The sequence below is a fragment of the Thunnus thynnus genome, chromosome 15 (genome assembly GCF_963924715.1).
Source record: "Thunnus thynnus chromosome 15, fThuThy2.1, whole genome shotgun sequence".
NCBI classification, from domain to species: Eukaryota; Metazoa; Chordata; class Actinopteri; order Scombriformes; family Scombridae; genus Thunnus; species Thunnus thynnus.
In genome coordinates, this window is record NC_089531.1 from 13,277,192 (window position 1) to 13,302,279 (window position 25,088).

The 25,088-nt window shown below is 38.1% G+C and overlaps 2 protein-coding genes across 5 annotated transcripts; one reads left to right on the plus strand and one right to left on the minus strand.

Moving 5' to 3' along the window:
- The first annotated feature begins 2,910 nt into the window (after positions 1–2,910).
- tuft1b (tuftelin 1b) lies at positions 2,911–21,483 on the plus strand. 4 transcript variants are annotated; one of them, XM_067612705.1, is made up of 12 exons: positions 2,916–3,092; positions 14,804–14,878; positions 14,969–15,067; positions 15,173–15,247; positions 15,461–15,526; positions 16,088–16,177; positions 17,036–17,146; positions 18,693–18,913; positions 19,295–19,400; positions 19,716–19,799; positions 20,045–20,139; positions 20,274–21,483. In XM_067612705.1, exons 1-12 carry the CDS (start codon positions 3,033–3,035, stop codon positions 20,344–20,346), a joined length of 1,155 nt encoding a protein of 384 aa, XP_067468806.1. In that variant the 5' UTR covers positions 2,916–3,032; the 3' UTR covers positions 20,347–21,483. The 4 variants fall into 4 exon arrangements, with proteins under 4 accessions (XP_067468809.1, XP_067468808.1, XP_067468807.1 ...); XM_067612707.1 differs by lacking the exon at positions 16,088–16,177 and having other exon boundaries at positions 2,913–3,092; XM_067612706.1 differs by lacking the exon at positions 15,173–15,247 and having other exon boundaries at positions 2,913–3,092.
- On the minus strand, positions 21,460–24,380 carry LOC137198770 (protein C1orf43 homolog). The gene is made up of 7 exons (XM_067612710.1): positions 24,107–24,380; positions 23,915–24,016; positions 23,465–23,573; positions 23,309–23,362; positions 22,852–23,018; positions 22,692–22,750; positions 21,460–22,406 (listed from the first exon to the last, which is right to left on the minus strand). The coding sequence occupies exons 1-7, from the start codon at positions 24,167–24,169 to the stop codon at positions 22,199–22,201; spliced, it is 762 nt and encodes a 253-aa protein (XP_067468811.1). The 5' UTR covers positions 24,170–24,380; the 3' UTR covers positions 21,460–22,198.
- Positions 24,381–25,088: the final 708 nt, after the last annotated feature.

The following is a 25,088-nucleotide window of genomic DNA, read 5'->3' on the forward strand; positions in this document are numbered from 1 at the left end:
TGGGCTAAAATCCTCTTTTTTCATTGTTCTAGGTACTTTTTAAATGATGTATCTTCAAATTGTAAAGTGCAAGACACTTGGCTTGATAATATAATGTATTATACAGATACATTTCATGCATATTTATGCATGTAATGTCCTGGGGATGAAAAAGGCACTGATTCGGCGGAATGGCCCATATATCGTAAGACAAAAGAAGATGAAGATTTGAAAGACTCAGGCTTCATCAGTTCATCTGAAACTTAAATAGATTTTGGTAACACATTATAATCAATTGAGAGTAAATTAAATTTACAGAACAAAATTCCAAAGAGAAGAAAAAGTCAGATTTTATTGAGGAAAAAATAAATAATCTGTCTGCCGGAGTGAGAGAATACTTGACAATAGAATGAGTGTTTGATTATTTCAAAATAACATGTCCTGTGTCAATATCCTGGTCTCAGATCTATATTGTCTTTCTCTGCTGCTTGTCTGAGAAGCGATAAGCAGTGTGTTTCCTTTAACTCTGGCTGAGTTTCACCCTCAGAGACAGAGAGTCTCTAATCCTTAGTTGGTTTACTGTAATTACTGAAGACATCAAGCTGTAATCACAACTCCTCCTCATTCAACTTCTCTGTCTCTCTCTACTTCTCTTCTGTCTTCCCAGGGTCGAGACTTTTCCTTTACTCTTTCATTAAACTTGCTGTTTTCTTTTATTTTTCTGAAATTGGAAATATTCAGTGATCCATAAGTATAGCTTATCACATCCAGATTTGTGGTTCAACACATGCTCAGATGACAAATGATTATGCGTGAGAAAATGAGCGGTGGCTTTTACAACTTGGGAGATTGACATTGTTCATGTTTCTAAAAGAGCCTGCTGGTTGTGAATTACAAAGACAATGCTGTACTGTTACTCTGCTTATACATCCTGTTGTATCCTAATTTACAACTTTGAACTTGGACATAAATAGGCTTAAAGTAGTAGTTCTGGCTTTTCCAAAAGCATTTTGTATGATTTATGTCAATTCCTGTGTGACATTCAACCCTTCCGGTGCAAACATTAGGTTTAAAATAACTTCCTGGCTTCACATTGAACAACATACAAAGATGGCTACAGATCTAACAATGTCTAAGCCATTAATCTATAAAACCAATGTGTGTATACTTTGGGCTGGCCTGATTATGTGTCATACTTACCAGCCACATATTTACCTTAAGACGTGGCTCACACAAAGCAGATTCTTGTAGGTTATTGTATTTCAGTGATGTGTACAAAGTGATTACTTTTATTTGGGTGTCATGAAACAAATATGCTCATGTCTGATGTCAAACACAGCGGAAGAACATTGTGGAAAAATAATGAAAAAGGCTTCTACTGAATGGTTTAACCAGATTTGGGGATTAGATTCTTGTCTTTCCTAAATTTCCTTTCATTTTGTGCCACACCTACCCGAAACAAGCAAGTATCAACAGGAAAATACAGGATGTCGTCACTTTAGTTAAATTATACCCTCACATATTACAACATTTCTTCAACAATTTATTATACGAATCATGTTTATAACATATTGATGCTCCAACTATTGAGTAAGGTCATAAAAATGAAGTCTTGTGCAGCATTTTCCTCAACCAAAAGTCATCCATTATTCAACAAATATCACAATGTTTTTACATCGTCAAATGGTGAAAGTAAGACACTTTCTGTGGGCTGATGTGTCAAACTTCATGTCACTAAATTTGCAAACCATATGCCACCAAAGATAAATCAGTTCAGCTATAGGCCTAACTAGAAAATAAGTAAGAGTAAGTGGGAACAGAGTCACCTGATCTGATGTGACAAGACTGTTATCAAACAGGACTATATCCTATTTACAGGTCTGACAGAGAATTAGCTGCAGTGCAGAGGAAATAGATCACAGGTGCTGTACTGTAGGTTCACAGTGCTGCAGTGTTACTAACGGAGAAATTACTGGAAAATGAACGATATTCATTGAAATCAAGACAGATGAAGAGCAAGTGCACATGGGATCATTCTGGAAGAGGATCAGGCAGGTTACTGAGGACAAAATGCCGTGGCTCAGCAGCTCTCACACCAAATGTCTGCCGGATGGAGGAGTCATCAGCTTCTCTGAGGTCAGACATTTTATTTCAAAAATCATTGTCATCCATAGTCATTTGTAGATCCTCAGAACAAATTAGACATTTTGTTTTGGTTTCATCACCCTATACTCTGCTTTTACTTTACAGCATGTTAGCCACTTATGACGCATCTTGAAGCATTTTATCAATACTTTTAATTTTAGGCAGACATAAATTACCTTGCATGGAATAAAGCCTTTTTGGTCTATACTGGTAAAAAGAGAGATGTTTGCATATATTTGTATATACATGTTCCTTGTCATTTAAGTCATATAACAACATCAATAATAAGAATAAGATACAGTAAATTACCACCTTAGATCAGTTTGCATTCAAGTATTGTATGTGCAAAACAACTAGTGGATTACATCTATGATTAAAGTGTCATTGCAAATATATATGAAATACAGACAAATTTGACATACATATAAATTAAAAGGGTGATAAAGATGTATGTCTGTACAGAGAGATAAGATATGAAAATGATTGAAAAATGAAGAATAAAAGCAATATACAAACAAGTTAACAGACCTGATATAAAACAGTACAAAATATCTGCAACAACTTTCTACATCCTGATGATTTATGCTTCAGTACATTCCATTTAAATAAGTTGCAGGCATGTTTAAGACCTGCAGGGTTCAACTTTACTACCTGGGAGGACACAGAGAGAGAGGGACAGAGAGAGAGAGAGAGAGAGAGAGAGAGAGAGAGAGAGAGAGAGAGAGAGAGAGAGAGAGAGAGAGAGAGACCTCCTGGTGTCTCATCCTGTGCGTTTTCGTTATTTGCGATGGAAGGAAGTGCAAAGTTTTACTCAGTGGCAGACAGGGATTGATTTTTCAGAAACCTTCAACAGCTAATATCTCTTTCATTTTTAATATCTTGGCTTCACTTCGCTTTCTATTGAGAAGATGAGTGGTGGCGTGACGCGGACGCTGAAAAATGGAGAGGAGGAAAACAACAGAAGTAACGTGAGTGATGAATAAAAACTGTTTTTACCCAAAGTGAATTGTATATGATACTCAATAATACTCTTCTAGTTACTTAACCTCACTTTATGTCTGCTGTAGTGTTTCACAGCTGCGACAGATAACGATAATTGGTTAGTTTAACATCTGGACTGTCCTGGTTTACAGAAAATATATCAATAGGCTACATCCTGAGTGTTTAAGTTTTATTTATTTAAAGCTTTGGACATATGCTCAGTTTTCTATATGAACTTAAAAACTCTAAGAAACACTTTATGAAAATGACATTTTCACTTGTAAGAAAGTCCTACAGGACTCTTAAAATAAAATTAAGTGACACCTGCAGCAGAAACACACTATTCACTAATCATATGACGTCAAACATGTAGAGTCCCCACATGATCCCACGTCAATATATTAACTCTATTCACACTTGTCTTTTGGGGATCACGTTAAATTTCAACAAAACTTACGTGAATGCAGATAGAACACAGCACACTGTGTCATGTGACATGTATATGTTGTTACGTTGTCCAAAAGCAAATGAGATGATCATGGCAAACAGCTAACATTATCTTTTACAGTATGAGCCTGACAGGATGCAGTATGTCAGTCTGACTTCTTCAGTTTGACATCATTAAGTCTTGTAATATCTTCAAGAAGCAGCTAAATTTAAATTAAATGACAGTTATTTAAAAGAGAAGTGAATTAAATTGAGTTTTCTTGCTGATATTCCTTTATCTTCTCAAAGATAAAACTAACCCTGGCCAGGAATTCACCGGCTATTGTTTGTATGCTCAAAAACAAATACCTCTTGCATGTAAGCTATTTACAGCTGCAACGATTAATCGATTAATCAATTAGTTGATCGGCAGAAAATTGATCTGCAACTATTTTGATGATCACATGATCGTTTTAAGTAATTTTTCAAGCAAAAGTGCCAAACATTTGTTAATTCAAGGCTCTCAAATGTCAGAATATGTTGCTTTTCTTAGTCATAAATAACAAACAAAATAAGACTAATAATTTGATAATGTCACCCTGTGCTGTAGGCACTGTGATGAGCGTTCTTCACTGTTTTCTGATGTGTTATTGACCAAATGATTCATTAATAAATCAATAAAATAATCTGCAGATTAATTAATAACTAAAATAACTGTAAGTCACAGCCCTAAAGCTATTATCAGATATCACATATCATAAAATAGTCATGAAGGTCAAATAGCAGGTTCAACGGCAGTATAGGAGTGCAAACGTCAGGTAACTTCTCCATACAGAGTGACTTTCTGTGTTACTGTATACGTGGCACTTTCACTGAAACTCTAACATGCTTTTTGCCTTCGAAAAAATTGTGTGGAAACCCATATCTGCTCATTTTTAACGTGTTTACACTGAAAAGAAAAAAGCCAATTTACCACACCGGTCACTCTTTCACAGCAATACAACCGGCACAGTCTTGAACGCCCTTCTTCAAACGTCATTAGGAGGAGTATGAAGCAATTATACCCTGCAGCCATGATTTTATTGCTTAAAGATACGTGTTAAGTTTCAAACTGTTCTAGAACATTATTAATTCTGTTAGACGCTACAGTGAGAAAACAGTTGACCACACATTCTGGAATGTAGATTTACCTAGAATTCCATGCCAGGAGTTCTGAAGAACTCATAAAGAAAGTTGCCAAGGATCCTTGGGTGATAATAAATATTTTCTTTAGAAGCACAGTGTTGTTTTCATGCCTCTGGCAGTTTGATAACAGAAGGTTTTAGTATTTCCTCTTCTCACTTGCAACCTGTCTTATTATAGTAACATTTCTTAGTAACATTCTTTCACAGTTTGTTGCACAGTGAATATTTTCATTATACATTTCCTTGTAGGTATCAGAGTGTAACAGATATTTATAGAAGTGACAAAAGAGAGTTTAAATGTTACATTTTATACCTTGCTATAATGGTTAAAGTGATACATTTGCCTAAATCATTGAGTTATTAAGTGTTATGTCCCATCCCCATCATGGCATCGTACAGTATGTGTCAGAATGGTGGCATGAATGAACAGATTATTGGTTTACACAGATATCCTGGCAGGAAGAGGAGTCGTGCCCAGACAAATGCACTCATGTTGCAAATGGATTTTTGGCTGCTGCCAACTTTGATGGTCTCCAGCAGAGATAAAACATGAAAGAATAAATGATTAATGGTGAACTCTACTAGGGAGGTTTCAGACCTCTTCCTGGTTTCACAATTTGGAGGAGATGGTTTTTATTTATTATTATAAGTGTGTGAGTGTTCTGATGTTGTTTAAGACTTTAAGACTGAGTAAGGGTTTGTCTCAATCAGATTGTTACAATTAATTTAAGATGGCTAAGGAGTATTTTTGGTGACTGGCTGTAGAGGAATGTGTTGTTTTCTCTGAGTCCAGTGATCTCATTGTCCAACATGAGCTTTGACCGCTTTTGCATTCTGCTCTACAAACCTCACAGCTTGCTATTTCCACTGGAGAAACCAATTTCACTCCACTTAAGCACATTTAAGAGTTTAATAGTTTTTGTCCTGATCTTGACAAGAAGAATTTAACTTGATCTGTGTGCTGTGATGGTGTGAGAACGTTCTGGGAAAAACAGTTATAGTGCAAGAACGGTCTATGCAAGGATATTATTAAAATAGCTTAGCTGGTTTATTATGGGTTTTTTCGCCAACTCTACTTACGTGGCTTACATGTGACACTGCTGTATGTTTACACTGCTCACAACAAAGGGATGAGGAACAGAGTAGCCTGAGAAATAACAGAGTGTTCAGTGCACACCTGCACAAATTGGATGTCATGTAAACGAAACATGTACAGTAACATGTACTGTATGTTAGATACAAAGTCATACATTTGTGATATAGTAGAGGTGAAACTATTAGTGGATCAACAGAAAAATAACTTGGTCAACAACAATGTTGATAATCAAATAAGCACTTACATCATTTATCAAGTAAAAATGTCAAAGATTTGGCTTTTACCTGTTTTATATTATTTTAAATTGAATCTCTGGGTTTTAGTTGGATAAAAAAAGCAATTTCAAAGTGCTTCTGGGAAAAAGTGACAGGCTTTTTTCTTTACTTTTTGACATTTTGTAGACTAAACAATGAATCATGCATCAAAAACAATATTTGAAAGATTAATGAATTATGAGGTCAGGTGCCCAGATGAACACTGACATGTTTTTCTAGCTGCAATCAACCCTCCTGTTCATGCTGGCCATTAGAAGATCCCTTCATAATGCACTTTCAATGTAAGTGATGGGGGAGAAAATCCACAGCCCTACCTCTATGCAAAAAAGTATTTAAAAGTTTACTTGAAGCTAATATAAAGCTATAGTCATCCAAATTATTCAAATCAAGTCAGTATCTTTCAAAGTTTCTGTCTTTTTAGTGCAAAGTTCCCTCTTTGTTACAATCCTTCCACTACAGCTAAACAGGAAAACATTGTCAGTCGAGACACAAAGAGGGAATGTTTTTACTAAAAATCCTAACTGTGGAAGACTTAATCTGAATTTTATTTGACTAACTGAGACAGCTGAAGCCTCGTATTATCCTCAGATAAACTTTTAAATACATTTTTGCAGTGAACACACGTGAAAAATTGTGAAGCCGTCCTTTAAGCATGAAGATACATCCTCAGTAATAAAAGTAGGAGATTTAAGATCATTTTAGTGGTTGACGTTTTCTTCTGTGTGTACAACACAAAATAATCAGATACAGACACATGACCACACAAACTTGAACGTATTTAGACTGCGTGGCATCTGACTTTTGTTTGCACACTTGGGTTTACACTGCACACACTGAGCGTGCCAGCGACTGTTATATAAAGACGCTTCATTAATCTCTCTTATATAACTCACACCACACATTCCTCACAGTCCTGCTACCAACCGCTGTCAGCCTGTGGTAGATAAATGAAGCCTTCCTTATTCCACTGTTGTATCTATTGGTCAATTATTGTCTGCCGTGAGACATTTATTACTGTATATTTACATACATTTAGGCTACACTAAAGTATCAAGGTGAAGGTTTAACTTCTTCACCCAATTGCTGTGAATGATTGACTGCTGACGTTTTAGACTGTTTGATTAAGAAATTTGGTGGACCTCTGAATCGCTGGCCACATCTTTTCAAGAATTCAAATAAACCGTGGACACAAAACAATAATTAAGGCTATGAAGACATTACACGGCCCTCGAAACATCATGCAGTTTAGATTCACCATCAACAAACATCTTTGTATAATCTGATCAGTGGAAATGTTCCTTCCAGTTCTTTCCATTGTGTACTTGGCATTGCAGTCCTGCAGGGGAGGCTCCCAACTATGTGCCTCCTTGAACTGGCACAGTAGCTCTCTGACTGGAGAACAGTCTCGAGGAAAAAGGGTTGGGCAGCTGCTGGAGCCTCACCCAGCCATGTAAGGCAAGACAGCCGTGGCTTCCCATGCACTTAGTCACACACTCATAGACGGTCTGGATCACAGCTCCCAGATCACTATCAGGAAGAGACTCTCACACCTTCGTCTGCCCAGGTAGATATCAGAATGACCCTTTTATGACATAAAAGTAAAGACTTTATGTTTGGGTTTGTAGAGTGTGATGTGCATGATGGTACATGTGGTTGTAGTTTTGTCTGTTTTTTGAATTGTGAAATGTTTAGCGATATTCGTTGGGGTATGTCGTCATAGGGAACTTGTCATACTGAAGACATACATGTTGTCCTTTTGTGCATTATCATTATTTATACAGCAGACAAGGCACTAAGGAAAAAGTGTGAGTTCATCCACATCATACTTTATTTGAAACACTGGGATGAAAACATTGTCATTGATTTTTTTTCAGACAGAAAGCAACCTTAAATCTTCTTAAAGCACCTCGTTTGTCAGTGACTGTCTTTGCTCTTGTTGTATGGGTGACACCTATCTGCACTGCTGACATTACATAATCAGAAGGGAAGAGTTTATAAATAATGTGCGACATCTTATTGTCTGGAGAATGACTTGCTGATATCAACAAGTTAAGTTACTGTGTTGTTTTAAGTGTTTTATGGTGTTTCTTATCATCAATTGCATTTGTAGTCATGTTGCTTGGTGATAAAACTCTCTATGTTTTGACTGAGATTGATGGAAGTCACACTTTGCTGTCTGAACACTGTTGTGTACTGGTGTGGGTGCAAATAGTGATATACTATCTGTGAATCTTCACATAATATTTTGTGGTCGTAGCAACTATGTGATGAATTACAGTTTGTCAGAGTCACTCAGTGAATAGCTTTATATATTCAGTTGGTCGCCTTCGGTATCAGTCAGCCTGGACAGCTGAGTGCATCAGTGATATCATCTCTAAACCGGTAAATGGAGGAGTGAGCAGCTCCATAACAAGAATTGATTTGTCATGTATTGATTGCTGGAGGTCACTGACAATACGAGGATGCTCTGCTAGCCTGGACACTGAGGTGAAGCGGTGATGTCACCTCCAAACGTCAGAGTCATGCTGGGCAGATTTGTAACTGGCTGTTTTCGTATCAGCTGCAGGTCTGATCCCATATAGACGACATGCTCTGAATAACTGACAGTCAGAGATAAGGAGATATTATCTCCCCTACTGTATTCTACTGTATTCTTTGCTTAACTTCTCTTTAGATTAATTCTTTACCACTTTTTTCTTATGTACTCTGCTCTGAACTAGACAAATTTTTATTCTCTACTCAGTTTTACCTCCCTGTACTTTAGAGAGCCGAAAGAGTCAGTTGATCAACCAAAAATGAACTATTATTAACAATACATCAACTATTTTGATAATGGATTAATCATTGATGTAATTTTCCAAGCAAAAATGACAAAGTTCTCTATTTCCAGCCTCTCAATAGGAAGGATTTGCTGCTTTTCTTTGTCTTATGTGACAATAAACTGAAAACCTCTGAGCTTTAGATTGAGGGTGGTAAAAAAAACATTTCAAGACATCACTTTGGGCCTTAGGAAACTGTGATGACCATTTTTCACCATTTTCTTGCATTTTAGATTAATTAAATAATCAGTTAATTGAGAAAATAATCTGCAGTACTTTATTATCTAATTTGTGTTCCACTCTGATTTTTTTAAATGGTGCTATAAGCAGGAGTAACAGAGTACAGCAGCTGTAGCACTGCCTTGTGTTCCTGCCCCAGTGTCTGATATGGTGAAAGCAGGACACCAGAGACAGAAAACAGACTCTCCCTCAGGGCTCGCTGCTGCTGCTGCTCAGTTAAAGAGCTGATCTGTGAAGAGAAATATGAATAGGCGTCCCCAGTGGTAGAGTGTTTACCAGAATGTTTTTTTTAACACCTCATTTGTGCCTCTGTGTTTTCCCACTATAACAACAGTTTCACACCAGTAACGGATGTCAAATCCATTAGAAATCACTTTATTGCAGCGGATTAAAGGAGACACTTTAATGACATGTGAGCACACTTTGTGTGAAATAGGGCAAAGCTGTTTTGACCATCATACCTGCTGTTTGATGAAAACCACTGATCATGGTGGTTTCTGGTTGCAAAATAAGATTCATATTAAGATACGACTGACTCAACAAACTTAATTGTTTTGTTGCTGTTAAATTTCATTGCCATGTCCATTCCAACAGTATGCACTATTTGCAGTGTGTGCATGCAACCGAGAAGCATGCAACTGACCAAATAACCAGATGTCATTTATATATTACTGCACACTATTGCATTGAGGGTTTTCTTTGTATTGAATACATTAGATGTTGCTAATGTATGCATGGTATGTTATGCACGACGCGCTAGTAAATTTGTCTTTTGATCTTATCAAATTCATGAGAACCTGTGTTACGTATACACATGCCCCAGAGGGAGAATCAATCAACCGTGATGGAACAACAGATGAACACCTTAATTGCTGGTGTAGATTTTATCTCTAAAGCTGTTTTTCTTTAAATCCGTTAAACCAAGGGGTCAACTGTAGTGTGAAATGAGTTTACAGACACGGAAACCCAGGGATACCACTCAGCCTTGCAGCCATAGTTTTGAATTGAATTTTTATTTTTGAATAAATTGAATTTTATTGATAATAGAATTTTTAAATTTTCTAATCTAATCTGATTTAATCCAATGTAGTACCTTTTCACTCCCCTGTATTGATAAGTATTTTATTCCACATTGACTGACACAGAGCAGTCACCTGTCAACTAATCACTTTAGACATAGTGAGTAAATCCATTCAGAAGCATGATGTCCATAGCAACAGCGTACCTTCACAGTAAAAGGTGCTCTCAGCAGCTTTGCAAATTGGTCTTAAGAGGAACTATTGCTAAAAATGTTTAGCGTCATTTAGGAGTCCCAGTGGTAAGATAATATGTGAATTTGTCCCCAGAAAAGTTTGGGTTTGCACTTGGTCATGCGGCAAAGAGAAGGTATTGATTAGAACAAAGCAGAAGAAGTTTTAAATTGAGTTGATATGACAGTATAACCTGCTTACTTGCCAAAACACCCTCACATGCTCATTCTCCTCATTGCATGTATATTCTGACTGAAGTCCTCAGTTTTTTCTTGTCAATACATGAACTGCAGGGTCGTTACATCAGGACTTAACAACAGCTTACATAACAGTTGGACAGGCCAGGACCGAAAAAGTATGCAGTGATTAAATGTTTAATTGCATCTTGGAACACAATTAATGCGCAGGCCATTTGGGCTCTAACATCACCTAATAAGCACCGTTGGTAGGAGTGGTGGCTAATAAAACTCTCTTTCATCCATTAATCATTCGTTGGCAGCGAGTGATGTTGACCCCTGCGCTACTAGATCATTGCAACCTGAGCAGTCAAGCATTTTTAAGTGATAATGCATAAAGTTTAGTGATACATTTGATGATAAGTAGACATTAACTCTGGTGCTCAGCATTCAGAATATAATCTTATATTGGAGTCAGTGTAGGCTACAGTTTCTGATATTTTTGAGGACCATTAAAGGCATCTCTGTTGCTACTGCCAAACTCATAAAATGCAGCTCTTGCTGTGCAGCAGAGGATTATCCTACTGGGCCAGCACATAAAAAAGCTTTAATGAACTTAGCACAGACTTTTGTATGTATTAATTTGCAATTTATGAATCTCAAAACTATAATTTTAATTTTATAGATATTGCAACCAATTCTAGTTGTGCTCATTTTGAAGCTCTGTTGATGAGTGTCAGCCAAATGGAGTGAATGCCAAAGAAACACATAATTGCGTGTGGAGAAATGCAGAACATTGTGTTTCTCTGTGTCCCAGGGTGTGTCTGCCCTACCTCTTTGTCTCTCTGGGACAGAGAAGCCCTCAAGCTGCCGCTCTTTCAGATTGCAGAGTCAAATTTTAGCCTGCCTGTCACCGCCTCAGCTCAGATGGTTTTCAAACACCCAATTACACACAAAAGAACTGCCATTCCAAGCTTAACCATTTAGCTTGTGTTTGACAAGCATATCAGAGAGCTGGTCGCTGACGTCAGTAAACAAATGTGTTTCTCACATGTGGCGTACTGGGTTGCACGTCATCTGTGTGTCCTAATGACTTATGTTAGGCATGTTCACACACACTCTCTCAAACCATTAACGGTTTACAGGCAGGTTTTTACGTGTCACAGTGACACACACACACAAAGAATAGAACAAGTTTAAAGCACACAATGTATCATCTACAGCATTTATTTATTTCAGTAATATTCTTAATATTTGATAGGGATTATACACAATGCTCTGCACAAAGGCGATATCCATTTTAGCTTAACACACACACACATTACAGCACTATTTGAGTACTTCCTCTATAGTAAATTATTAATCTTTGCCAATAATCAGATTCACTCCTGCATGATGTAACAGAGTATTTGCTTAACTTTTGACCCTTCAGCATTACTCTGCTGTGGAAGAACTTGTGTATTTTTTGTTAATGTTGAACAAAATGATAAAAACAATGTTGTTGTTCTGCACATTTCTCATTCCATCATGATTTGCAGGCATCTTACATCACATGTTTGTCAATTGTCATCAAAACTGCAGACAGACTGTAGTTGTAACTTCAGAGCTTTTGTCCAGGATGTTGCTTTTGTGCCGAGTTATCGCATAGATCTTTAACATTCAGCTAAACTTCTGATCCATTCGTGTTTACGTTACCTCCCATGGATGCATGGCTGCACTGCTGTGGTGTTACTTGGAAGCTGGATACAATAAGCGGCTTTTCTTTAGAAATAAGGGGTGGTTGAAAGAAGCATGTTTGTTATCTTATGTTCTCGGCTATCAAGTGTGGAAAATTACATATTCATAAAATAATAAAGGAACAATTGCAAAACTCTGGTATGCATACAGTTTACATTCTTGTAGTCTTTGATCATGAGTTTGCGTGTGATTTCACAAAATCATGTGCATACCATTCAAGTTATTATTGCAACAGCATCTTCACACTTAATGTTGACAACAAGCTGTGGTATGTGGAGAATGTGTCACTGCCTCTTTATTATTCCCGCACTGTAACCACAGGTGTCATTCTTACAGGAGGCAATTAAATGTGTGTAGGTGGGTTTATTAAGTGTGCAGTAGCAACACTGTGGAGCAGTTTAGTGGGTGACATCAGCCGGACATGGTGACATTAAAACATGTGATTTTGCAGAGGGGAACTTAGCGGTTATTACTTCAAGGCTGTGAAAATAAAATGTGACATCACATGATTTAAGACAGATGGGAAAAACATCTGGTCCTCTTGTTTTTGATGTATTATGGAAGGATCACACCTGGCTGTAAAACCTGTAAAAATACTTCTCTGAGAGGAAAATAAAAAGCCGCTTCTGGAAAAGACATTTTTATGACTGAAGCTGTATTCTTCAGAAGAAAAACAAATAAACATGACTTCTCTCCTTTCTTTTTTAGCAAGAATTTACTATAGACTGTTATAAACTTTATAGATATTATAATCTACAAACAAATTCAACAAAGAAGTTAATATAATTACAGTCCAAGCATCTACAGAACATTTTGTTCGCATTTTGTTTTGCTTTTGGCTATAAAATTATGAGCCATTTGTGCAGCTCAGTTCTTCATCTGATTGCTATCTAACGTAATCTTTGGTCAACGCCCTAAAAAGGGTAATTAAGGCCACTGATGATCGCACTCAAAGCAACACCACAATACGATACGATACGATATTGATTAATTCTTCAGCTTGTGTAGTTTGGAGGCTTTTGTAGACTCTTAAGAGCTACAGTTTATATATACATGCATGCAGTGTACAAAACACGTACTGTATATACTGTACATTTGTGCCTGCACATCTTCAAACACACAACAAGTTGGTTATAAGATCAAAATCACTGGCAGCTGTGTTACATAACTTATCTGCACCCGGCCTTTTATCCTTCACCTGAAATGAATTTCACTCGTCAGCAGGTTGATTTGTTTTCTTTGCGTATTCAGTCAAAGAGTAACACCATTTCTCTGGAACCATGAGTCCAAATACTTAAATGGGTGTTGCCAAGGAGGATTATATGCTCAAGGCAAGTATTTGTTAGCTTTAGGGAAAGGTTGATTGTTGAAGTTGGCATTTTTTACCTTCCCATGACATCATTGAGTTATCAGGTATCTCATAAACAGATTGTTTGTTTGACTTTAAAACATACTGCAGTGTTTTGGCTTACAGTTCAAGAAAGTCTGGGTTCTACAATTTGTACTTTTTGAATGCCAACATTTGATTGTTGTCAGCGGATGATCTTACAAGCTACATAGATTAAGTTCTACATTGTGAATCAGTTACACTGGATTGGATATGATCACCACAGATCATTACACACTTCCAGTGAAAGCATATGGAGGTGTTTCCAGGTTATCAGGAAAATATCTCAAATATCAGTCAACAAGTAATTCAGGTGAAGCAGGCATCCAATCAAAAACAACTTATTATAACAAACCATAGAATTAAAAAGAAGTCAGGATCCAACAAAGGGCACATTTAAATGCAAATGCAACAGAAAAACTACTGGAAAAAAGTGGAATTGAATAGAGCACAGACTAGACCAGACTAGAATAGTATAGGAACAATTTGAATATGCATACCCTCAGACCAGAATAGAATAGAATAGAATAGAATAGATTACACATACCTACACAATAGAATAGAAGAGACCACCAAGCTCAGTCTGTGGGTCAAAAGTAAATCCGACCATCTGGATTTTTCTAGAATTGCTGGTCTGTTTGTGTTGCTGTTAACCCAAACTGTTTTCTCTGCGATACATGAAAGAGAATTTCCACATTTTCTGTTTTTTGTTGCCAAGGAGACAAAGTTGAGGTTGAGTGACTCAGTAGTCAGAGATATTTTGAGAGTTTGGGAATTTTTGGCTACACTGGACAGTACTGGTTTCCGTTTCTCATTGACTGGAGTGGATTGTTTGGTCATAACCACAAGACGTGGGCCCAGAGGATACACTGGAAATGTCCCCTCATTGTTGGTTGCTAAGCATTACAGTCTAAGTGTGTGGTATCTTCAGAAAGGGGAAGTTTTTATGGTTAACCCCCCCCCTCTCTGCTCCACCCACTCTTTCACTTGTGCCTTTCATTTATAGCCCCTCTCCTTTCTCTATACCAGTTCAGTCTTGTCTTTCTCATAATCCTCATCCCTCCATTTAGTCATCAGGTTCCTTTTATCCTCTCATCTTCCATTTCAGGAGAGATGCAGGTGGCTTAGACTCACTCGACAAGATCAGGATCAGTCGGGAACCTCGGAGCGACACAGCAGCAAGGTACAAAGAAGGAAATCATTTAGTTTCTAAATGAATGAAAAGAAAAACTATTGGACGGGACGCTTACTAAACTTTTTTTACTGAACATAGGAGAGCAGCATAGCAGTAGTGCTGCCACAGAAACCAGAAAAGCAGGAAGAAACACCTGAACTCATCACTCCCACAGACGAAAAAGTTGAAGTCATCAAGGTGAGCGAGTTTGTTTCTGTGTAGTTGTGTTTGTTTGTGTAGTAGGCAGGTCGAGCACCTTCACACTTGCCTGCACTAACACACTCCCGCTGTCGTGTCATCCAGGTTTACCTTGAAAACCGTCCAGAGCCAGAGGAGAGTGTAAGAATGCTAACAGACGAGATGTCGCAGATCCAGGAGGTCAGTGCGAGACAGACAGAGATGAGCAACATTTCCCTGAAACCACATATAGACAATGACTCAACATTCAGCAGCTAGCGGAGAATATTTGTGTGTGTGTGTGTTTGTTTTAGGATAATGTTAAGACCCAACTGGCGAGGTTCAAGAAGGACAGTGTGGCGTTTTTTCATAACATGTTTTTAATGCATGATGTGTGTTGTTTTTTATACATAGGTGAGGTACTGTCTGAAGTCTCTGAGAGAGCAGATGGCCGCCAGACAGAGCAGCAATAACAACAAGGTACACGTCCCCCTGCATTAAAGTTAGAGATGCCTTAGACAGATCATCATTTGGGCAAGCAACAGAAAACGCATCAATTAACAGCAATTTTACTAATCGATTTATGACCAAATAAAGAAACACTTTCACCAATTTAAAATAAAGAAAGTAAGAAAGTACAGAAACGCAACACAACATAGCAAAAGTTTCTGGGTCTAAACCAGTCTAAACCAGTGTACACACTGACCACTTCCACTTTCCAACATTGATGCGAGAAAACAAGTTACACAAGTTTTATTATTTCCTGTATTATAAGAAATATTAATAATTGTGTTTATTTATTTTATTTAAAATTCCGTTGACCTGTAACTCAATTCTATTGTTGCGTACAACTTGTGTTTCTTAATGCTGTGTATGTGTTTCTTTATTTGCATGTATTTTCATCTACATAGAGCATTTTCTTCTAGATTTAATGCATGTTTTTGTTTTTTTCATTCATTTGCTGCAGTAGTTGCACATTTTAAGAGTAGAAGGAGAAATACAGCATTAACTTCACTAACCGGCCGCTTCTTTCTTCTTCAGTATCCAGTCAACGGCTACAGAGTCAATCGGTCCAGCAGCCGACCAGATGTCACCAATGGCAACACTGTTTTCATTGAGTCAGACGTTCATGTAAGCTAATCATAACTCAGCCTTCTCTAACATCTTCAGAAGAGTGTTTGCTGTAGTTTTTATCATCTGATTATTGATCGGTTTAATTTGAATGAACCAGGGGAAAATGGCTGCATTGTGTTTACAGAAGCCAATTTCAACTGAAACCAGTTTGAATACATTCAAATTTGTATTTAAATGGCAGACATTACAGTGATCATGGAAAAACGTCTCCCCCTCCAGCTGTTTCGCACGAACAGCAGCCAGCTGCCTGCTGTTCGTAAGAAAAAGGGTGCCAGGCTCTCTGAAGCTGATGACAAAGCTTACCACACACATAATGCTGAAGGCTTTACTTATATTCTGACTAATAGTGTGCACACACACACACACACACACACACACACACACACACACACACACACAGCGCAATATCCTGTTTCCCATGCATTATTTGAGACTCAGCACATCATAATGCCTCCTGTAACGCAACACCATCATCCTACCAAGGAAGTGGTGTCAGAGCAGGGTGTGTGTGTATTGTAGTTATACATACCCAGTGACCTGTGTGTGTGGTATGTAGGTAAACTGGGGTCAATTTTCACTGCCCTGTATTCTAAGTTATCTGTCAGATTGCACAGCTTTGATGCAATGTTTGCACTGTTTGTCTGGCAAGATAAAGTATTTTACCCACTTTACTTTACAGCGTAAATGATTTTGTGACCTCAGGCAAGATTAAACAACCTTTCTACACACATAGCATATGGCCTGTGAGCAGCCTCTCTTATCTGTTTGTTAGTTCCTGCCTTGCCCTTGGGTTCAAGTAGTTTGCCAGATTAAGCCTAACTGAGAGTGTCACTTTCTGTCTATCTGCCCTCTCAGGTCGGGGATAATCAGGAGGAGAGTGTGAGGCTCAGGGAGGCGACCAAGCGTCTCTATGCGCAGCTGAAGGAGATGGAGAAGAGGCATCAGGAGGAGCAGGAGAGACTACAGGTTAGTCTGCCAGATAAGTAACATGACACGCCTCCTTTTCTTCAGCTGTGACTCACTCCTCTGCTACTCAGCTCTGGTTTCTTTAATCGTCCTCATTATCTGTCAGTGTTATCTTTGGATTTCATCCTTCTTCCTGTGATCCTCCACTGTTTTGGTTTTTGCCCTCAGTACATTCATTCATTCATTCATTCATCTGTTAGGTCGTGTAGGGACACGTGAATTCTCTGTGGTGACTAAGCTGCATTTTACAGATGCTCTGTCACACGCTGGGTGAGGTCAAGTGCTATTTATCTTTATTGTGTTACTGGCACCAACATTATATTGATAGAACAGGCGAACACTGAACCATTTAGTTTTAATTATAACTTGTCTTGTTAATCATAAGTCCTTGTCATTGGCACAAAAAAACTTGTGATTAAGACAGGATTAAGTAATGTGGGCATCATAAAAAAGCAAATATTATCACACAAACATCTACAGTATAACATCTTAAAGGACCATTAAGCTGATTTGACTTACTTAGGCATTACCATTACTTAGGCGTATGTTGGTGATGTCATAGTGTTGTAGGGGTGTGAAAACACTAATCAAAGACTGAACGAGATATCAAACACCATGCAGTCTTAATACAAGGTCTAATCAGGCGATGTGCGTCATAATATGAAAAGCAAGATATGTTGTAAAAGTGTAATACTATAAAATATATAACATTCTTTACTGTTCTCTACTGGTGATAGTATTATACGTTCTAAAATACTGAGCATTGAATAGTTGTTTCTTTACTGAGTAGTTTGTGGAGCAAGACAATTTTTTGAGTCAAGACAATAAGAATGGATCTTTTTAACTTTTAATATTTTTATTTTTTCGTGGTAAACCTTTGAAATGGAGTTACCTTCTTCTGAAGATTTATTTGACATCAAACTCATTATCTTTACAAAGACTTTTGCTCAGTGGTGGTAATTTAGGTGTGTGGGGACTTTAAATCTTAAACTTTAAAGGATAATAATGATGATTTCAGTTACCAATATTACAATTTTGGACCCCATTTCATAATTTTGGCCATTATTCCTATTGGTTATAATGACATTGTACTTAACAAGTTAAGACTGGTATCGACAATGGTATGGACAATATCACAAAAACATAAGTAGTCCAATGATCACACAGGTGTTTAAACAAACCCGCAGGTTAGCCAAATTTATTTTGAGGAGGAAACAAGCGCCAAGTAAAATTATGACCCAAACTGTTTGTTATAAGCGCCCATCACCATTTACAGACCAACATCTTAGTTTAATTTAATGTACTTGCCACAGCGCAATGAGGAATTATTACTGAAATTTGTGGTGTTTTCAGTTTTACATCATAATAAAGTGGTTTCTTTGTTCATTGTTGGTGATTATAATGTTACCAGATCCAGTAGCAATGATGGCCCAAAATTATGAAAATGAGACCCAAGTTGTAATGAACCTTGAGGAGCGTATATATCACCACAACATATCATATAGAAAACCCCAAAGCAATCCTCATTCTGTTGCTCCCCTTGCAGGTGGAATCCAACGAGTACCATGTCCGTCTTGCTGAGCAGTCAGAGCGGCTGAAGAAGGCAGAGAAGCAGTCCGAGGAGAGAGGTCAGAAGGTGGAGGAGCTGCAGCGCCTGCTGGGAAGCATGGAGATCGAGAGCAGCATCCTCAAAGACAAGATGGCGTCAGGGGAGGCAGAGCTCCTGCAACTTAAAGCAGGCAGGCAGGAAGAGGGGAAGGAGCAGAGGTGAGATGGGAAAAACTAGTCATTAACTAGTTAACTGTTATTGATTGTTTTTGTTTTTAACAAGCCAAATCTCAAGGAAAAATATGAATAATAAGAATATAAAGTATATTATTTAACAAACAAATGTTGTACACCATTTGTTTTTTTAGGAACCCTGCCAATATGGTCAAATTCATCAATTCAGTTCAATTCATATCATCTAATATGAATAAAAAATGAGTAGTTTGTAGTCATGGCAGTGCCAGTAATATACAGTAACTCGCTCTAGTCAATTAGAAAACATGTTGTTTATAAGAATATTTTTCTATTATATATTTATTATATCAATCTGCTTTAGGTTGCCAGTGTTTTCTCATACAAAATGTTCATGTGTGTTTGCAGGTGTGCAGAGCTCGAGAAGGATTTGGCCATCCAAAAGGAAAAGATTCATCACCTTGACGACATGTTGAAGAGTCAGCAGAGAAAAGTCCGCCACATGATCGAGCAGGTATTTACGCATGCAAGCCTGTTGTCTAGCAGTGCAAAGTGCACAGACACACCCCCGCATAATGTAAATGATCTCTCCAGTGCCGAGAAACGCACAGGAAGCCATCAATGAGGAAATTAGATTTCGAGAAGGCAGACACATAAAGGGGTAATTGATTTGAGTGAATGGAGCCAAGCGGAAACATGTGGTGAAACAGAAACTCACTTGTCATGAATAAGTGATGCTGCATCTGCTCCTGTTTGGAAAAGTGAGCCGTGTTTCTCTTGAGCATGTCTCATTATTTGTTTGTGTGTGTTTGTTTTCTCTGAAATACAGCTGCAGAACTCCCGGACGGTCATCCAAGAGAGAGATCGAGTCATCAGGGATCTGGAGGAGAAGGTGGCTTTCCTGGAAGCTGAGGTCAGGAGCCTCATATCCCTGCTGTTAAAATATGAATGATTCCACTAAAAGCTTGTTATAATACTTACAATACATAATTTGTTTTTTTCTAAATCCTTTTTTTGCTTAAACTAAAAGAACTGTGTTTTCCATGTAGTTTAAAAGGTGAAAAGCTGCATGTAAAACCTTCATACTTTTCTGTAATTGCATCCTGCATCTGTGAGCGAACATACATTTTAGTAACTATGTCCTGTTTCTGTCTGCAGAACAGAGAAATGCATGACCACATGGAGTACTTCCTGGGCGGCCAGGACTCTCTGGACCTGACACCCAGCGAGAACAAGCAAGAGGTCGTCTATAGGTGAGTACTCACTTCCCAGTTTCCAGTCCTGCAAATTTTTCTACTCACATGATTATAAGAAAACAGTCACATTTTAGGCTCAGATTACATCTCCTCATAACACTCATTAATTTTCACTTTTCCTCTCTGCACAGTAAACCACTCACACCTACGACACCGACCAACAAGGCCCTCCCGTTCATCAAAGTCATCGAGATCAAGTCCTGAACGGAGTGAAAACCAAAGGAATGACAAGAATTTAAAAAAAACTGTGTAAATATATATTTAACCACCTACCAGTGTGTAAAACGTAGGTCTGCAGTGGTTTAACAGACCTCATGGTGACAAAGCACATAGGTCTTTAGTTAGCACCTTGTAGTAACTTTCAGGCTGTTCTGCATCCTTTCTCTGGCTTTCTCACCAAACAGACTCTAAACAAGGAAAGTAAGAGGGAATTCAAACTGGGATCCGACGGTAGAAGGAATCCTAAAAAGGGAACCAGGAGGGAGATGTGCAATGCAAAGAATTTTACTCCACTTCTTAGACGATATACATAGACACAAATCTGTGCAGTGTGTACTTTGTCAGCAAGTCTTCAAGATGCAGCGGCAGGAGCAAGACTTGTGTAAAATTCCCTGTGTTGTAAAGTTTTCCACCTTGGACTTCTTCCCCTATGCAGAATCTGAAATGAGCTGCTTCAACAGGTCAATGTAAAAGGTAGGTTGAGATTAAAAACTGTTCTGTAAATATTGTAAAAGTCTCACTTGGACAAATGTACAAATAGTCACTTTGTGTTGATCGTCTCAGCACTTCTTCATACACACCCTACTCGACCAGAATCCTAAGCATCAGGGGTCAGGGGTCAAATTCCTCAGTGCTTTGCACCACATTGCCATCGGCAAGCATGCCGTCGGCAATGCTGCAAATATGATTTATGTTTAACTTAAATATATTTCTCTGACAGTAGAGTAGGTTGAATATAATGAGTTAAGAGTGATGATACTGTTTCATATTTTGGACTTTTGACTTCATTTATTTTAGTTATGTTGGAAAATACTTATTAGAGGCTTTGTGTAGAGATAGAGGCTAGTTAGTATCATACTTTATATTACTATCCTCGCTGCCAAGTGCTGCCTCAACACAATAAGTATCCAATTTTGTGCTAAACAGTTGCATATTTAATAACAATAACCTCTCACATAGTTCTGCATTGTTTGTGTGTTTGTCTTTGACATAATTTACATTGCAGTCCAGGATTAACTTTTTTTTAAATGTAACAATTTACTGTGAACATTGTAGATAGATTGAAATGCTGTTTGTGTCCATTTATTGTAGACTTGGTCAGGTAAATAAATTTTATTTAAATGCTGTAAAAGACTAGTATCTGACTGATTTGTTGGACTTTTATGGTCTCTGTTGCTGCACCACTATGCCACCTAGTGGAGGTATTAAAGACACTGAATATGAGGAACTGGGTTGTAAGGTTTTCATCTCAAACCACAAAACCTCACATAAATACAAATCACACAATATCACTTAAATAAGTTATCACATTCCATATAAATATCTTACATCCATACAAACACACAATGAATCAAAAAGGTACATTCATATTTACATTTGAGTCAAAACAAAAATGAATCCAGGTCACTTGCTGTTAGTGTTGCCGTTTACAAAAATGACAATGACAGTGAAAAACTCGCCTGGTGGGCTACAATCATATTTGTCTTCCCAACACACTTATTAGGTCCAAAATAAGAACAAAGGCCTTGTGTCAACCATGTGTCCATAAGAGCTTCACCATTATCAGAGAAAAAAATCTTGACTGCGAGATTTTTACAGTTGATATAAAATGACATCTACGTAATTCTCCTAAATTACTTGAAAAATATTGTGTATGACAATGCTAATGACAGACACTGCCCTATCTGAGCGTACTGTAAGGAAAAGTCAAGTCAAGATTTTTCACCACAGATGAACTCAACTTGAAAACAGTCTTTTTGTATTCCAGTGTAACCGCTCTGCACACATGGATACACACCATGCGTACATTTTCAGGTCAGTCTTTAACAACAGTCTCTCACAGGGTGCTCTCCAGTGTGTTGTAGTTGTCTTTGAAACTTTTAAGCTCCAGAAAGTGTTTGGGCCTTTTGCTGCGCTGGCCAGTGGAGGGCAGGTAGGTGACCTGGATGGTGGAGGGAGTGCTGCGGACAGGAGAGCCTGTCAGGTCCTTGGCTGCTGACTGGTGATGCTGGTCCAGGCTGGTGGTGCTGGAATAGGCCTTCACCCTGAGGGGCAGAGAGAAAAGGGGAATTACTATAGAATACAATAGAAATACAGTATATTAATACTAGTACAAGTAATCTTATACATGGAAATAATTGCAATGTAAATAGCAGTATGAACAGCTGTAGTGAGAACAAAGTGTTTGAAAATGTCATGTCATGAACTTAAAAGGTCAGATGAGCAGTCAGTGCAGGAAAACAACTGATGAAGACGATAACAGCTTGGTCTGTTAGAGTGAGCAAACATTTCTTCTAACAACTTTACCAGACAAGTACAAAAGCACTTACACATCAGCTAGTTCATCGAGAGCCTGCTGGTATTCAAGAAACTCAGCTTCCCCAAACACCTGAAACAACGAGTTAAAAGTCATTTACAGCAGCTAATAACAAAGATGTTGAACTCATTTCATCATCCATCAATGTCACAAACAAATACGCTCGTACACACCCCAGTCCCGTGGCGAGCGCTGTCGTAGCCCTCCAGCAAGCGGTCAATGAGCGCGCTGCGGCTGCTCTTGATCAGAGAGTGAGAGTTGCGCAGCTCCAGCAGCCAGTTCCTGAAGTTGCGTCCAGTAAAAGCACTGGGACTGCGGCTTATCTCTAGCAGAGGAATTCCTGTGGTGAGAACAGGAAAGAGAGAAAAAAAAAAGTGAAGATTAAAACAGATGAAACTTTCATGCTTTGTCATGCAAAAAAACTCAATTTAACTCAGAGATTAATCTAACAAATGATTACAAAAACACAACGTAATGAAGACAATGTTTATGTTTTAAAGCTGTTGGAACTGCTGCCTTTCACACAAGTTGTGAATGAACTGTGAGGATGATGATGATGATGATGATGGGTGAGAATATATGTAAGAATAGCAGCTGCAAAACTGAGAAGCACTAAAGCGTATCTCTCACCTGAGTCACGGATGGCATCCAGAGCTTTCATTCTGTACAAGTAATTATAGCAACCTTTAAAATAGAAACAGATGTAAGTTACGTTACGCAATACAAGACAATTTCAGCTTCACAGAGATTCAGGTGCAGACAAGATGAACTGAGAGAGTGACTGACTGATTTGTGATCCTTGCTTCAGCCTGTCGTCTTCTTCTGACAGGAGACGAGGTTCAAAGCGGATCTCTTGCACCTTGGACAGTCTGAAGTCGATCTCCTCCCTCAAACCCTGTAAATTAAAAAAAAAAAACAATGAACTGCTGCACCGAGAGAAGCTTCGTATATTATTCCAGCTTGTGAAGGGCTCATTGCATGGGTGGAATATGCCACACGGCAATATGTATTTACAATGATCTTTATCAGGTTTTCATCCGGGATGTGATGCAATGAGTCCTCCACAAGATGGAATAAGCTCAGTGCACCTGAATTATTCAAACAGCACCTGTATGTGACAACTACAAAGACCCAGCAGCACCTCCACTCCATTGTCCTCAAGCCTGGCATATTGTTGGCATATTCTCTGACAACACAAGAGGAAACGTAGCTCATACAAGGGGAGATTCACTTTACCTTAGGTGCATTGTGGCCGATAGGTGCATGTGGTCCGCGGCGGGATCTCATTGCAAAGCGCATGATTTGCCTCTTGACGAAGATGAACAACAGCACAAACACCTGCGCACAAAACCAAACTTTTCATTTCAACAACAACAAACGAGCGTTTAGCTGCAAGCAAAAACACGACTATAGCGTTAAGTTGCTTACCAAGCTGCCATAGGCCATGACCAGGACAACATTAACCCCTGATAACGGCGATGATTCTGCCATGTTTATGTCGGCTGTAATGTTACCGTTTCGAAATGAATACCCACTGCAGCGCACACTACAAATATTTAACTCGTTGTAGTTTTGAGAATATATTTCCAGAAATAAAACTAAGCAGGATCCATTATGTTACTGCTCTTGGTTTTCAACTACATCCTGTATGATATGCGCACTTTAGCTGGCTAAACATGCAGTGCGACAGTGACCATTGGTTTACGACGCTCCGAATTACCGTAATAACTGCGTAAGAAGGACCAGTCAAGTCAAAACAAACCTCTAGTTTTAAGATCCCCGTCCAGACATGTTGTAAAACATTTAAAATGTTCTGCTTAGAATAATAATAAGTGTCTAATGTTTTTTTCCTAAAAAAAAAAAAAAAGTAAAATTACCTCATAAAAACCTTAAAATTCCATCTCTTCCTTCTCCCTCATTGAAAAATCCAGAGTCATTGAATATGTATTCAATGACTCATATTGAATTGAATACATATTGAATATGTGTGATATTGTTCATAACAAAAGTTTAACTGCTGGACAAAAGATGTTTCCTCCTTAAGTGAAAAGTCTGTTCTCATATGCACTGGAGGCTTCAAGTTTCCACATCACACTCAGTTAAGTTGCATAGATTAGCCTCCACATGCATCATTCTGCAAAGTGAAGCTCAAACATCCAACTGTAGGAACAAGAAGAAAAATATATTTATGAGTGGAGGGGGACTTTAAATTTACATATTGTAAACATAAATGTGTTATATATTTTATATAAAAAAAATATTTATATTTTGTTTAGCCTCAAGATTTCATCAGACAATTAACCCCACTACTGTTTGTTACCATGTATATTTTGTATAGCATACTGTTTCTTATACCACCTTGAATGGAAACATAAAGAGTAATTTTGGATAAGATTTTTCACATTTAAAT